Below are 14046 nucleotides of genomic sequence, written 5' to 3'. Positions count from 1 at the left end.
CCGGTGAGCCAACAGGAATACAACAAAGGGGCGCCTTCTTCTATGTTTCGCACGTCGTTTCCTTTTTGCCCGACGTCCGCCGCGGAAGAACGCACGGAAGATTTTGGTGCTTTCGGTCACTCATACGAAATTTTCAGCCGCTCGAGTCGAATAAACCTGGTTGCTGCGTTGAACGGTGCGAGGCAACGCGAAAACGTTGTCTCTTCCTGTTTGCCACAGCCCCTGGTGTCGGCTTGGGAGCCATTTTTCCGCTACAACTGGCGGTCCGAGCAAGGATGCTGAGAGCTTATCACTTTCGGCCCAGTACCGATTTCGACGAACAGGATGCTCCCCACCGACGGACAACAAACAAGTTTGCGCTCTCTCTCTCTTTCGCGGGCGCTATCTCGCCGAACACTTTTTTTTATTTATTTCGCGACTGACCGTTTCGATTGGCGGGAGAATGTTGCGGATTCGCAGCAGCTTACGTTTGCGGCGGCGTCATCACATACTTCACATATCGAAACCAAAACACTTCGCTAGCGATGCTGCCGCCATTTGGTGTACTTGAAAGTGAAACGAATCTAACGTTGCCAGCAAAGCAGCCAGCGATTTCGATGCGCACTTTCACGATTTACAGGAACGATCGGCTTCGAGAGCAACCCAGAAAAAACTCACCCGACGAACGATGATCTACGGAAAGTCGTTTCTTTCGCGTTGAGAAACACCGCTTTTCGCGCGTATGTAGTTGTGTTGCTGCTACAGAACGCACAGGGTGACACTGATGACATTTGGCGAAGCCGATATTCACATTTTTAAAATACACAAATAAAACCGTTTCAGCAATGACAACTATCAGTTTTTTATTTCAATTAAAAAAGTTTAGAGCTCTAAACTACATACATGTTGGGTGTACATTGATTGTACGATATTTGAGAAGCCCTTTTGTAAAAGCTTTTCCTTTTGGCTTCACGGCACGGCACAAGGCAGCAATTTAGTCGAGAAACGGTACGATCAAATCGGTGCACAATCCTACAGCGAACATCTGCTGCTCGTGTTCAGCCAATTTCGGAGGGCGAATGGAGAGAAAATCAAATCGCTATCAGTATAATATTTAAGTTTGCTTAAACAAAGTTTACGGGCAAATTAGGTACAAGTGATGCGAAAACAATACGAAATAGGCGCCAATCGAAACTTACCTTTCTTCGTCCACTACTTTCCTTTCGCAAATAATTAGACAAAGTATTTCCAGTCTGCTAAACATCATATTCCTGTTTGTTCGTATTTTCACCCTAATTCAACCAGATGGCTATGTGTGGCTCTTTTCCACCTGTTTGGTTGATCATTTTGTTTTAGCTATGTCATATACAATCCATATCAATTGGCCACTAACAGTCGAGATATCTCATCCTGCTTGGAAGTCATTTGCATGGTGTTTTTATTCTGATTGCTAGTCTACCGTTTTGTATTACTGATCTACATAACTCATAGTAAATGTACCGATCGTTTCTATTTCTTATTCAGATTTTATTAATGAAACTATGGAAATTTTTTTCTAGAAGTAAGCGGTAGTAAACGGGACTTTACCCCCAGTGTTTGTTTTGGGAGGTTAACTATAGTTTTTTCATCCTTCCGGGGTTTCTTATGACATAAAAAATGCTAACTTAACCGTACGGGATGTCTCGAGCACGAGGAGTACTCATGCCTCATGCGAAAAAGTAGGACAAATGTTAAAACGGACATAGAATAAAAAAACAGGAGCATTGTTGTAATATTATTTACATATTTGTTATGAATATTTTGTCCCTCTCTCAACAACGCGGTGCGTAATCGGGATGTTTATGTAATTTAAGTTACTGCCTCTAATGATCGAGAGGATACGCACACAAACACACCGATGGTTGGGTGGTAAAAGATCAGCTGAGGACCACAAGCTGGGTACGATGGACATGCCATAAGACTGATCCCCAGGATCATTGACGCTGTGGGTTCGGCACTGAAATCGGAACTAACGAAATGCGCGAAAAGTTACAACCGTAGCAGCAGCAGCGCGGCGGAGTTGTTCTTGGTCGATCCGTTTGACGGGGCAATATGATCCTTTACATACTCCTTCTTGTCTATCCTCCTGGAGGAGCGCAGGATGAATGATTACTTCTTTTCGGTCGGACATGGTTCCGGTTTCCCTAAAAACTTTGGATCCAGCTGGCCCGGTACCTGCAAGAGGAATGCCCAGTTCGATACGGGCAGGCAGTTAGAGTGTGTCCAAGGGATACTGAACGAACCGTCCATTCCCTCCATAGCGAACCTAGCTCTGACTTGAAGTCCTTCTTCATATGAAGGCCCTTCAACTGACACCCAGGATGTGCGTTATTGAGTAAGAGATGAAATGCACAAATTAGTTCGCCTTTCTGATGAAACGCAAGTGCAATAGCGGATCGATTTTTATGGAATTGCTCATACGTTTAAAATAGTCAATGCACTAGAGTAGCTTTAAAATAGTAAATTGAGTCAATGCACTTTGAGTTTGAATAAAAGACGACGATAAGTTTAATCAAGTAAAAAAGCAATCGAAAGCTGATCTTTTCACATTGCAACCGATATAAAAATCCGACAAAAATAACGAAACAAGAAACGACAATATACGCGAAAACTGAAAGAAATGATAATGCACAATAAAAATGAGTATGATAATGAATAAAGCACCAGCAAACCTAACACACTAGCGAATAAAAAAAGACTACAGTCCGCCAGCGTAGTACACTAGCCAAAACTCAACTCAATCTAAACGATCACCTTTTGGAGCGAACGTGGCCATTGGGACACTGCTATTCAAGGCATGTTTTAGATGGTTGGTTATGAACTGTTGGGAAAGAAGCGACATTCGCCGTTCGTGCCGTTAAGAATGATCTGCTTTTCGTTCGGCGGGCTACCTCCTACGGTGCTGTCGAAGGAATCGTCCAGATCCTGCTCGTTCTGGAAGAGAAAGGGTCGTAGAGGTTCGGGGACAGAAGTAGTGAATGATCGTTGGACAGTGTAACAAGATGAAGGATCGGGAAAAAGGAGGATCAAGGTATAGCAGTCGGACGGACAGCCGAGAAGGAAGGTAAGGTATAATCAAATTAATTCGGAGGAAAAATAATTCGGAAGCATAATTTCAGTTTTAAGAGTGTCACGAACTACTGAAAATTCGTTAGTACAAACCGAAATCAATTGAATCAAATTAGCAGCAACGACTATAGAACAGAGGCTATAGTTAGAGACCAAAGATCGCTGCAAGAACAGTGTGTTATTTGTGAAAGTTGTCCTGGGGACGTGAAGGAAGAGAGAATTTTACACAGACTGGTACAGAGAGGGGAGCGAACTGAGAAAACATTGACTAAAACAACCCATACTTAAGCCGAGACAATCTGTGAAAATTTTGTCAAAAAACTAGTAGCTTCTCCACTCGTATATAGATTCAAATGGGCAATAAAAAGTTCTGCCTACGAACATGCTGTGGGTGATTATTTTGAAAGCGACATCACAAACAGAAATAAAGCAAATAAACCAAACAAAAACGGCATTAGCACATTGGCAGCGTATGTTAGCTACACATAGCGAAACAACGGCGACAAAATTAAACGCTATTAACGGCACATTCGCAAACGGGGTCAGTCAGTAGCAATTGGTTATGTGAGAAACAGATTTCGGAACCCGAGAAGACGGTTCGCTAAAACCTCTTACCTCTGGTCTACCGCGGTGCGTGTCGACGGCGTGGATCGGCAGTTGAATGTGTTCCACTTTGCAGCCGTACGCGACCGGTGTTAGCTTGATGATCGTGTGTAGAGGCACTTTCAAATATGGCAGCTCATCTACGTTAGGTAAACAAGGGAAAATGTCGTTTAAATGAGCTCTGAACCACGCAGGAGAGATGGGCTTATCCCTTACCCGCCGATTTGTCCAAGAAGTACGCCAGTACGCAACGCAGAACGGCTTGGTGGGACACAACGAGCACGTTTCCTTGGCGCTCCAGCTCCATCATCACCGGCTCGAGCCGAACAACCAAATCTTCGTAACTTTCACCGCGAGGATAGCGATAAGCGAACTTGTTCTGGTCACGTGCCTTAAACTCCTCGGGGAACCGCTGCTGTATGTCCTCGTAGGTCATCTCTTCGCAGATACCCTGGGGGAAAGAGAATGGTTTTAAATACATTTCTTTTTTGTGGCAAGCGCGGATCCTTGCTGCTTACAGCATCGATCTCGTTCAGAGCTTTCCAGCGCTCCTGTGGCGCATTTACGTCCGTCACCGTCTGAATTGTGCGCTTCAACCACGACGTCCACACGCGCAATCCCTCAATCTGCTGTTCGTCGATGTATTTCGCCAGGGCCTGAGAGTAGCGACGGCCGCGTTCACTCAAATTCGAGTCTCCACCGATCAATCCCTGTAGATTGTGCTCACTTTCACCGTGCTACAAATGGGAAATAAAAACGGCATTGTAACCCACTGTTGGGTAGGAGAATTCGTCAGGCACCTACTCTGGTCAGATAGATCGTTCTCGGAGTGATGTGAATGTTCATCAAGTAGTACACGATACGCGACTGTATGTGGCCCTCGTGCTTGTGGACAACTACCTTCTCGCCTGTGTTGTAGATTTTCATGTACGACAGATCCTTTTCCAGCTCCTCGCTTAGCAACTCGTACCGCTCCTGGTAGTGTTCGATGCGCAGCCGAAAATCGGACAGTGCTTCTTCCACGTTCATGTTTTTGTAGTCGGGACTGCTCACCTTTACCTCCTGCGGTGCGTCACGGGAAAGAGAGAGCACAGTGTTACGATTCTTACGATTCTATTGGGCAAAAGGATGGCCATAGAAACATATGATTAAACACTGCCAGCCATTGGCTACGGGTTGCGTAAAGAGTCGAAAACACTCCACCAAGTCGTATTTGATGGATCATTAATTACTACATGTAACACATATTAAAGGACGAAACATGAAAGCGTATTTAATAAGTAACACGTTTAAGGATTAACACTGCTTCATGAAATTATCATTCGTCGAACAGCGAATCAAGTCTACGATTACTTGATAATCAAAGTAACCACAGATGACAAAAGTAAGCTTTTAGAAATTGATTGTGTAAAACAAATCCTCGGAACTTCCATTTTAGATTGACATTATGAGCGAAATCCCACAAACTGAAGATGATCCGTTATATCGAAGTGACCATTTGGTCGAAGCTATTATTATGGTGGCATTGTTGGCCGCGAACTGCAACCGCGTGTCGAATCGAAAGTTGACCAACCTCCGCTGGTATCTACAATCCCTTCGTAGTATAGCGGCAAACGAAGGCGCGGAACTTCCGAATGTGAACTGGTTATTGTGGTATTTGGATCGGTACCCAGGGACTGTCTCAAACGCAAGGGAACACTGTTAGTAAACGCCGAGCGAGGAGTGAACCGAATGGTAGCCAATTCAAAGGGAGCAACAAAACACGGTCAGCAGCAATAGTCACCTCGTTCGTTACCAGTGGCGGAAGATGCTCCAGGCCACTGAGCTTAACCTGAATGATGGATGAGTGGGGAAAAATAGGTCAAACGTCATCGTTCGCAAGGTTTGAAGAAGCGTCATGTTTCGAAGAATTAATCGTTTGAGTTTCTCTTCTTTTGAAAGCAACAAAACCAGTGGCGTCCAATAAATTGTCTAACGGTCTGCGAGAATTGCCGCCCCCTGAGTCCTTACCATTATGTTCTGCTCGATGATGCTCGGATCGTCACAGATCGACTCGACAAAGAACAGTTTGTAGCCCATCTTCTTTACCACAATCTCGCGAATCATCCGACGTCGATCGCGGGTCGAATTCGTTGCATCAAACACCTACCGAGGGGAGAGGAAAACGAAGTTAGCGTTAATTCATTGAGGCTCACGAATTCGTCCAGCAGCTGACTGTGTAAAGTGAACAACATTCGTCATAACATTTTCATTCTATGGCGTCGCCATGAATATAATTCCGTCCGATTGTTCTGTCGTGGCCCGTGCAAATCGATTGTTTAATAAATACCAAACACATTGCACTGCTCAATCGCTACGCGCCAGGCCAAGTCCGTCTAAGGCGGTTAATCTCTCTCTCTCAAAATGCACTCCAGCAACGAGTGCTTATCGGCCGTTCGGGTGATGGACTTTGGTAAACACGGCCCCGGTAAGCTCCGCAACGTGGAAACGCCGTTTCGACTGCGGGTGTTTTTATGCGGGCTCAGCGTATCATATCAATATCAATCGTTTCACTGTAGACGATTAATTAGTTGCGATCGCGCGACGGGTACAAAGATTACAAAGGCGGAAAGATTGCTTTTACTGCGGCTGGCCTCGTTGTAGATGTGTGTTAGAGATTTGAGAAATTATTTTGTCATAGCGCGCGCGTTAGAACATACCGCCACTTCGCCGCCATTCTCTAGCCAGTTGCAAACGTCTTCGAGGGCCAGCTCAGCACAGTGCTGCCGGATGGCCATCGCTTCTTCGTTGTCCGGTCGGAAAAATTCGTGACTGCGGTAGGCATCGGTGGCATGCCGACGGTATTCGCCCAGATTGAATACTTTCGTATTGATGCCAATCCAGTTGAGGTATCGGGAGAGTTTTTTCGAGATGTACGTTTTGCCGCGAGCCGGCAACCCTACCATCGCAATCACATGCGGGCTGTTGACGTAGTTTGCTCGTTCACCTAGGAAAGAAGGACGAGAGAAAGTAAATGCTGAAGTAAATAGTAACACGAACAACATAGTAGCGCCATCGGGTCCATCTCCGCACCATTGCCAAACGTTTCCTTGTTGAGAAATTTCCACCCGAGCGAGATCATGTTGTCGCTGGATTCCTTTTTATCCGTTGCCATGGTGTTGCCAACCAAAATGCACGCCCCGATTTGCACTGAAGGTGATTGGGCAACGCGCCAGGCTCAAAGATTGCCACGATACTTTGTCTCTAGTGATGCTTCTGGCCGGATCTTGCTCGCTGAACAAGCGGAACGCACTGTATTAAGGGAGTGAGTTTATCGCTGCAATCCACCGTTTGCAAAAAGGGTTTCTGATGTACGATAACCACACTGGACAGTTCACTGGTTGGTGCCCCTTCGAGGCACACGGTCAGGACGAACCCCAAAACAGTCCCGATATTAGATAACAATGTCCGCGGGACGCAGAGCCTACAAAGTAAAATACTACATTGACCAAAGCACCAACTACAAATGGCGATTACGATTACGGAGAGACTGTTGCGGAGCTCGCGTTTCACTTTCGGTTATCAACAAAACAACGCAAAAAGGTGGACATTGGCGATCGACTAGCGTAATGTATCTGTGCATCTATGTGGTTTAATGAAACAAACACAGTTTAGGTGGGAAAATTTCCGGTTTGTCGTGTAAAGTCCAAATATCGCGGCCGGAATAGCGCGTTTTTGACAGTTCGTGATTCACTGACAGATTAGACAAACAACATTTTTTATTAATTCTCCGCCATCAGAGCCATCTATTGAGAAGAAGTGAAATCAATTTACAATAAAAAATCGTTGGATGAACAAAGTTTCCTGCTGCGAGCGCCATCTGCTGACGAGTGGTCGTAACATAGTGAGCTGTGAGTGAAGAGTGAGATGTGAGTGAAGATTTTCACTGAGCATATAATGGACGGTGAGAAATGGGCTTGAACTTATTAAAATAAGTGCAGAACATTTCTAAATTACACAGATTACGGGATCGACGCAGATCACGACTAGACAACGGAGCTCCACAATACATATCTAATTGAATAGTTTCTATGGCCAGTTGGAAGCAGAATTGCATGGTCAATGGCTGCAATTAAGGGCCATGTGCCCTGTAATTTATCCATGTTGCAAGAAGACTATAATTTACCAAACAAGATCATCCCATGATGGCCCGACATTTATCTTTATCTAGGACACAGAAGGAAGAGAAGTGCGCAATCCGCAGCCATTCATTGATATTGAACCGTATTAGCCACAGCAGAGGCAAAAGAAACATATTATTACTTGATGCATCCTAAATTGATTTACAAAGCGACATACATTTTCCCATTCTCATTTATCGCTACTGAAAACCAATCCTTTCCGGCTGGTGCCGGTTCCACCACAAAAACACGTGCGCAAACCAGTGCGCGTTCGTTGATCAACAATTTGCAATTCTGATCCGTAAACATCGCTTCATTCATTCGTTGCACCCTGCGTCGTCCCATCACGGTTTGAGAACACGGCGTCACTACCGTCACCCGTTCCGTCGTTGTTGTGTCGCAAGTGCATCTGTAATTTTGCATCATTGTAACACAGTGACTAAGAAGACTGGAGCACGATCGGCGACGACGCTTTATCGTTTTGAGCGATGAGTCAAAAATGTTTAAAATAAGGAGAGTAACTGTTTGAAGTGTAGCAGAGAAGTGGCCACTATTCTAGTACACAAGCCTATAATTGGCGCAGTTGTGTTCAAAGCGGGTAAACGAGGTTTAAAAAAATCCGTAAACTCGGTGGCGTACACTGCGGGACCGCAGTTGGCTCGCGCATTGCGCGACATTCTTTTTTTGGACGAAATTCCATTTTTCTGCGCTGCTTTTTGGCGCTTCCCTTTTTCCCCTTTTCAAGTAGAGCGTCCCGTTACGCGCGAGAAGTAGACAAACCAAATTTGTCGACAGGCCAAAATTGCGGGTCACGTGATGCGATCGTGATTAGTGTGTTCGTGCCGAAAGTGGAGCAGCTCTAGAAAATAGACCTGTGTCACGACGGAAAGATTATGTTCAAATTAAATTTGGCCTTTTTTGCAAACAGTAATTATCTTTGGTAAATTACTTAATTCGACGGAGACAAGAGACACGATCGCCCGAATCGACTAAGGCAGCTCGTTTTCATTTCACTTAACTGAGATTGAATTTCTCGATTTTTTGCAGTATTGATTGCCCCGCCCTCGCGTAATCACTAATCGATAATTGGTTGCTGACACGTAATATGTCCGCGCGGCGTGACGGCCAAAACGTGGTCCAAACACGTGCGTTAGGTGTGAACCACAGAAGATCAACGTCAAAGTCAAACGACGTGCGACTTTGCAATGGCCACATCTTCACGACTTCGTGTGAACACACTTTTAATTTCCCACCCCTTGTTTAATTCCCCTTCTTGCGCATTTGACAAAACAATATCGAGCCATAAAAAATCGTTAAAAAAAAACGTAAAACAATAAGTTGACAGTATAGCAGTCGGGTGATAATATCTTATCGCCAAAATTTTCCATAATCTTCATGATTCGAGTAGAATGTGTAGGTCAGGAACTGCTCTTCCGGCGAGCTAAAACCGGTTCAAGGAGGCTACTGGATGGCGAGCATAAATTGGATCAGCGATCGGAACCTTGAGGGAGTACACAAACAGGAAATTGTTTTAACAAACGAGTGCCATTGACCCGCGAATTTGGCTAATTCCATTCAGTTCAGATCAACGATTAATATTTTTCCCTAACACATCAGTTGACTACTTCCTATGAGTCTTACACCAAAATTGCAAAGTTAATATAAAAACAGGGGTTTCGACCATATTCTTAAGGCAGTTGCCAACAAAGACTGCTTATCTTGGCAGTGTTTACATGCGGCAAAAGAGCAAATCAATCATCAACAACCTAGTTTAAAGCGCGCTCCGCACAAAACTGCAACTGCCCGCCAGCGTCATCAGTTTGTTTATCAACGTTTTGCTTACCCAAGCCTAGCAGTGTGCAATAAACACCATCGTAGGGTTAGCTGGGCACGGTAATAGGATATTTCGTTTGGGCGGGCAAAATGCGTCACATTGCACTTCTGCGGTGACTCAATACGGAGTGGAGGCCTCGGACTACAAAAGCAGGGTGATTCAATTTGAACCACTTCTTAAAACATTGGCTTACAAAGTTATAGAATCACGCACCCTGCGTTCGAGCGATCGTGAGAATCCGTTACACAACCGACGGACAGGTCGTTGACTAACGTTCTATTTAAACTCCTCTTATCGCAAATCGGAAGGTAAACTTGGAAACTCGGAACAGAATCCTCAAAGACACCTCAGCCATGTGGACTTCAGCGATCATTCGTGCTGTCAATAACAGTCCAATGTCAGGGCAGAGGGCGCCATTCTAGATGGGCGATAGGCGAAGCGGGTTCCAGCTTCGAGCGAGAGACAGTGGACAGCGAGTGTTCGGCCTGTCCGTTGGCCCCGAAAGATGCCAAAAACCGTTCCGCCCGGTAACAAGCGGCTCAAAACCCGCCAAAAGACGCACAATCTCACTTTCGCTGCGCGACGGAAAGCGTCGTCGCCTACTACGCTGATAAGCGAGGTGACGAGGCGAGAGTCAGGCGAAAGTCATTAACAACAACATCCGAGAAACGCTTCGGGATGGTGCGCAAACACGTAACCGATTACACGGCGTGGTCGAGAACGACCTTGTGCTCATCGGAAGATCGGGCGCTCAAGCAGCAGCGGACAGTGGCGGAGTCTGAGATTGTACCAGTGCGGTCACTATGATTTGTGCCGATTATCGTTTGCGTCATCAGCAACCTCATTTTGCGAAGCTAGAACCGGGCTTATCAGCGACGGTTACGGCTCGCTGGTACGCGGTAGGGTTACGAATGGGCGAAGATCTAAAGGATATGCTCATGATGGGAAGCGGCTCAAGGACGCTGCACACGCTTAATTGGTGTGCTAACAAGGAAGCTTCCGAACCTGCACGGCAGAGTTCGTTTAACTCCGGTGAGCGAAGAACACATCATTAAATAAGAACGATATTATGCGCAGTATCAGCGAACCGACGATAAGATGGCGAAGATGAAACTTAAACAAAACAAGTCAAACACGACAGCTTCTGGAGGTCATCCGGAAGGTATGCGAACTCAAAACAACCACTAAGCCACGTTCCGGTCGTACTCCGAAAATGAGGTGTTCGCGAAGATTACTGCGTCACGAATCAGTAGATACGGCAGGCCCACGGAGTTCTAAACGTTCCCAACAACTCCAATGCAACCGACAATTGCGACAGAAATCATCCATCATCATCAAGAATTGGGGACCCCACCGAAACGACGGCAAAGATCAGTTCCGGGATGGCAGGCAGCATAGCAGACAGAGTGGCCCACTTAAAACTAAGAGCAACCCGCGAAAGGAACCTGTATCTAAGCGAAGCGAGACTACTTTCATAGATCTTTCGCTTCTTATCAATCGTACGGTATCTTATCAATTACTTGAATCGATGCGTCCCATTATCCATGTGTTTGTGTAAGGAACGCGTCCGATGAAGGTGTGCGGACCAGGTTTTACCTAACAACGCACGTGGTGCCGAGTTGTCTGTCGATGATCTTTTATGTAAACGAAACTTTAAATACTCAGAATAATAAGCAGATAGGCCCAACGAGTAGGTAGTTGTACCGCTCACAGGACCCATTCATCGCCCCAGTACTGACTGACATCATCAATCACAATAATTATCACCAAATGCGCCTAATTCGATAGAGTGGTAGCGACACAAATATCATAACCCGTAGCCTCTAATTATTTGTCACGAATCCAAAATTCATCGTCCAATCGCTTTTCTCCCGCGCAATAATCTTCGCCGCCCATTAGCTTCCACGAAAGGCAATACCCAAAATGGGTTGGTAAATGTTTGTTTGGTGACAGGGCACCGTTTGTCCCAGTTTTGCGTCGTCCACTTCCCAGGAAAGGAAAAAAAAACAACGGGAATGATCGCATCGTGCTTGACGCGCCTTTATTAGTGCCACCAGCTGGTCCGGGCGATTGGCAGCATTCCTAATGCTTCGAAGAATCCTTACGACGCACACAGAGGGAGTACTAAGTGACGCAAGTGAACGCTCTTTAGTATATTTTGAGTAACAGAAACGGACGCTAATTAAACGTGGTAATGAAAAGTGCAATCCCGCGGTGCATCGTCCCGAAGACCAACCCACCGTCCTCTTTCCTGCGGACCGTGGGCGGAAAATCTCCAACAAGTGTTGGTTGTCGACGCATGAATCGTTGCTTGAAAACGTTGTGGCCGTGGCCTTGGCGCGTTGTGGCGCAATTTTTAATCTTCAAGTTCAAGGGCGCCTCGCTTTAACTTTTGTGTAGTTCTTCGTCGTGCCTCATTAGCTCGCGTAACGACTGACGGCAAAACGGTGGAAGCGTAGAAGCGAAGAGGAGTCCCCCGCAGCAGAAAAGGGTGGTGCATCGAGTGCAATTTTGCATTTGTGCATCACCATCTGCGCACATTCCACAGAGAGAGGCACATTGTTTCGAACACATGACACGGGAATTATTACTCTCTTTCTCTCACTCTCTCTCTGTGGCACGGGTCTGCGAGGACATTCTCTCTTCGCACTCATCGTGCGAACCACTTGTTGGGTGAGATTGATGGGGTAAAAGTTGATGGGTTTTGCCCGAAAATCATCTTGAATTCTAACATTGGCCCCTGGTCCGAATGCAGCATCGCAATTGAGAAGTAACGTATTCTCGTTGTGCGGATGAAATATAAAATGGGATCTCTTCTGGCACCGTGTCTTGCGCACATCAAACTCTCGCTATCATCATAAATCATGCGACGGTCAGCCGATCATACGATGCTGGGCTCATCGAAGCATCATCCACTGAACATGAAAAACTTAACCAGGTCAACAGCTTGCTGCGATTGGTTGCGATAAAGAAGGATACGACATTCCACTGTTGGCGGGTAGCAACAGTCAGTGTTCGTTATCGGAATCAAAATGCACAAAAAACAAGATAAACATATCAAAACTAATTTTTTTTTGGTAAAATTAGAAGCCCCACTTCACTGAGGTCGGTGAACTGAAGAAAGAAACGACTTCCTGTTCCACGGGGTCGGGTTCCTTCGGGCAGGGGTTTATGAATTTTATATCAAACATCATGCCGTTTTCGTGTCAGGAACACCGGGGCAACAGGGAGCCCATCGACCGCGTGAGGGAGTGTGTTCCGCGACCCAAAAGTTTGACCGATTCTATTTTTACCACCTGTCCGAATTTCAATGCCACCACCCGCGGACCCGATCCTGTCGTTGACTTTGCGTGTTCCGAGAACCAACCGTGAGTACCGAGAACACCGAGTCCTATGCGCCCTGCCACACAAGTTCACGGTTATATCGTTTTATTCACGCACGCACTCGGCACATGTAGCTTGATTGAGGATTTTCCTTTCTTTTTGCGCCATTGTTTTTAACCCATTCATCGGCATAATAATCGCACCGACCATTTTCTAGGCAGACGAAACCAATCCGGCACACTACTGTCAAGTTTCTCGACCTACTCCGATGGCGGCGCGTTGTTCCGTTCGCTCTCCCGCGTCCGGAGGACTCGGTGGCGTGATCGCGCTCGCACAAGCACTCCATTTTGCTCACTTTCGCACACACCGATGCGCGGCAGACGGCGGTTATCAATTAAATCCATCGTTGCCATAGTTTCAACCCATGTCGCAGACAGGGAAAAAGAGGAGACAATGCGCCGCGCATCGGTGCATCGAAACGCGCGCACTCTGCGGATTGGTACAGTCTAAGCCGAATGTGCAACACACAATTCCCCCCCGCCTCAGCACCCCGAACTGTCTTACCTCGTATCGGAAACGGTTTCGTCTGGATGGTTTCCGTCGTTGGGGGCAGCATTTTGCGCGTCCCTTCCGACATGACGCTCGGGCAGAGTTGGATCTCGCTCAGCGCCTCGCGGCCCCCGCTTTGGCTGGATGTGCGCACACGCAGCGACCGGGACGCTAAAGCGGCGGCCACGACTGCCGCGGTTGGCGCCGTTGCCGGCACCGACGGCGATACGACGCTGGGAACTACCGATGCGCTCGCGACCACGTCCATTTCGACCGATTGCAAAAAGAGACTGAGCTGAACTCTTTCCGCGATTCTCGGAGGTAGTGGCCAGCCGGAGATGCGAGCGATAAGCGCAGTGAGTGAGAGAGCACGTGTTTTGTTTACGTTTTTTCTCACGCTCTTGCTCTCTCTCCATTCCGGGAAGTTGGCGCGCGAAAGTTGATAGCGTTCCGTTACCAATCGAAAGCATTGACCATTTCAGGTTTTAT

At 46.5% G+C, this 14046-nt stretch overlaps 1 protein-coding gene across 1 annotated transcript; it reads right to left on the bottom strand.

Annotated features, from left to right (window-relative positions):
• Positions 1-965: 965 nt before the first annotated feature.
• Positions 966-13825, bottom strand: LOC131215026 (6-phosphofructo-2-kinase/fructose-2,6-bisphosphatase-like). Its single transcript, XM_058209401.1, has 9 exons — positions 13573-13825; positions 6390-6676; positions 5701-5835; positions 4495-4752; positions 4209-4427; positions 3907-4141; positions 3703-3830; positions 2773-2952; positions 966-2193 (listed from the first exon to the last, which is right to left on the bottom strand). Exons 1-8 carry the CDS (start codon positions 13823-13825, stop codon positions 2833-2835), a joined length of 1635 nt encoding a protein of 544 aa, XP_058065384.1. The 3' UTR covers positions 966-2193; positions 2773-2832.
• Between the last annotated feature and the right edge of the window lie 221 nt (positions 13826-14046).

The sequence above is a fragment of the Anopheles bellator genome, chromosome 1 (assembly GCF_943735745.2).
Source record: "Anopheles bellator chromosome 1, idAnoBellAS_SP24_06.2, whole genome shotgun sequence".
Taxonomy (NCBI): domain Eukaryota; kingdom Metazoa; phylum Arthropoda; class Insecta; order Diptera; family Culicidae; genus Anopheles; species Anopheles bellator.
The sequence above is the reverse complement of the archived record's forward strand: the minus strand, read 5'-3'. Positions and strand labels throughout refer to the sequence as shown.

What these genes read in the sequence shown, in the direction of transcription:
- LOC131215026 (XM_058209401.1), bottom strand. Translation starts at nt 13,825, where the DNA reads ATGGACGTGGTCGCGAGCGCATCGGTAGTTCCCAGCGTCGTATCGCCG. An exon ending in AGAATGGCGGCGAAGTGGCG is followed by an intron (nt 5,836 to 6,389) that starts GTATGTTCTAAC and finishes TCCCCTCGGTAG; the next exon opens with GTGTTTGATGCAACGAATTC. An exon ending in CTCTGAACGAGATCGATGCT is followed by an intron (nt 4,142 to 4,208) that starts GTAAGCAGCAAG and finishes TCTTTCCCCCAG; the next exon opens with GGTATCTGCGAAGAGATGAC.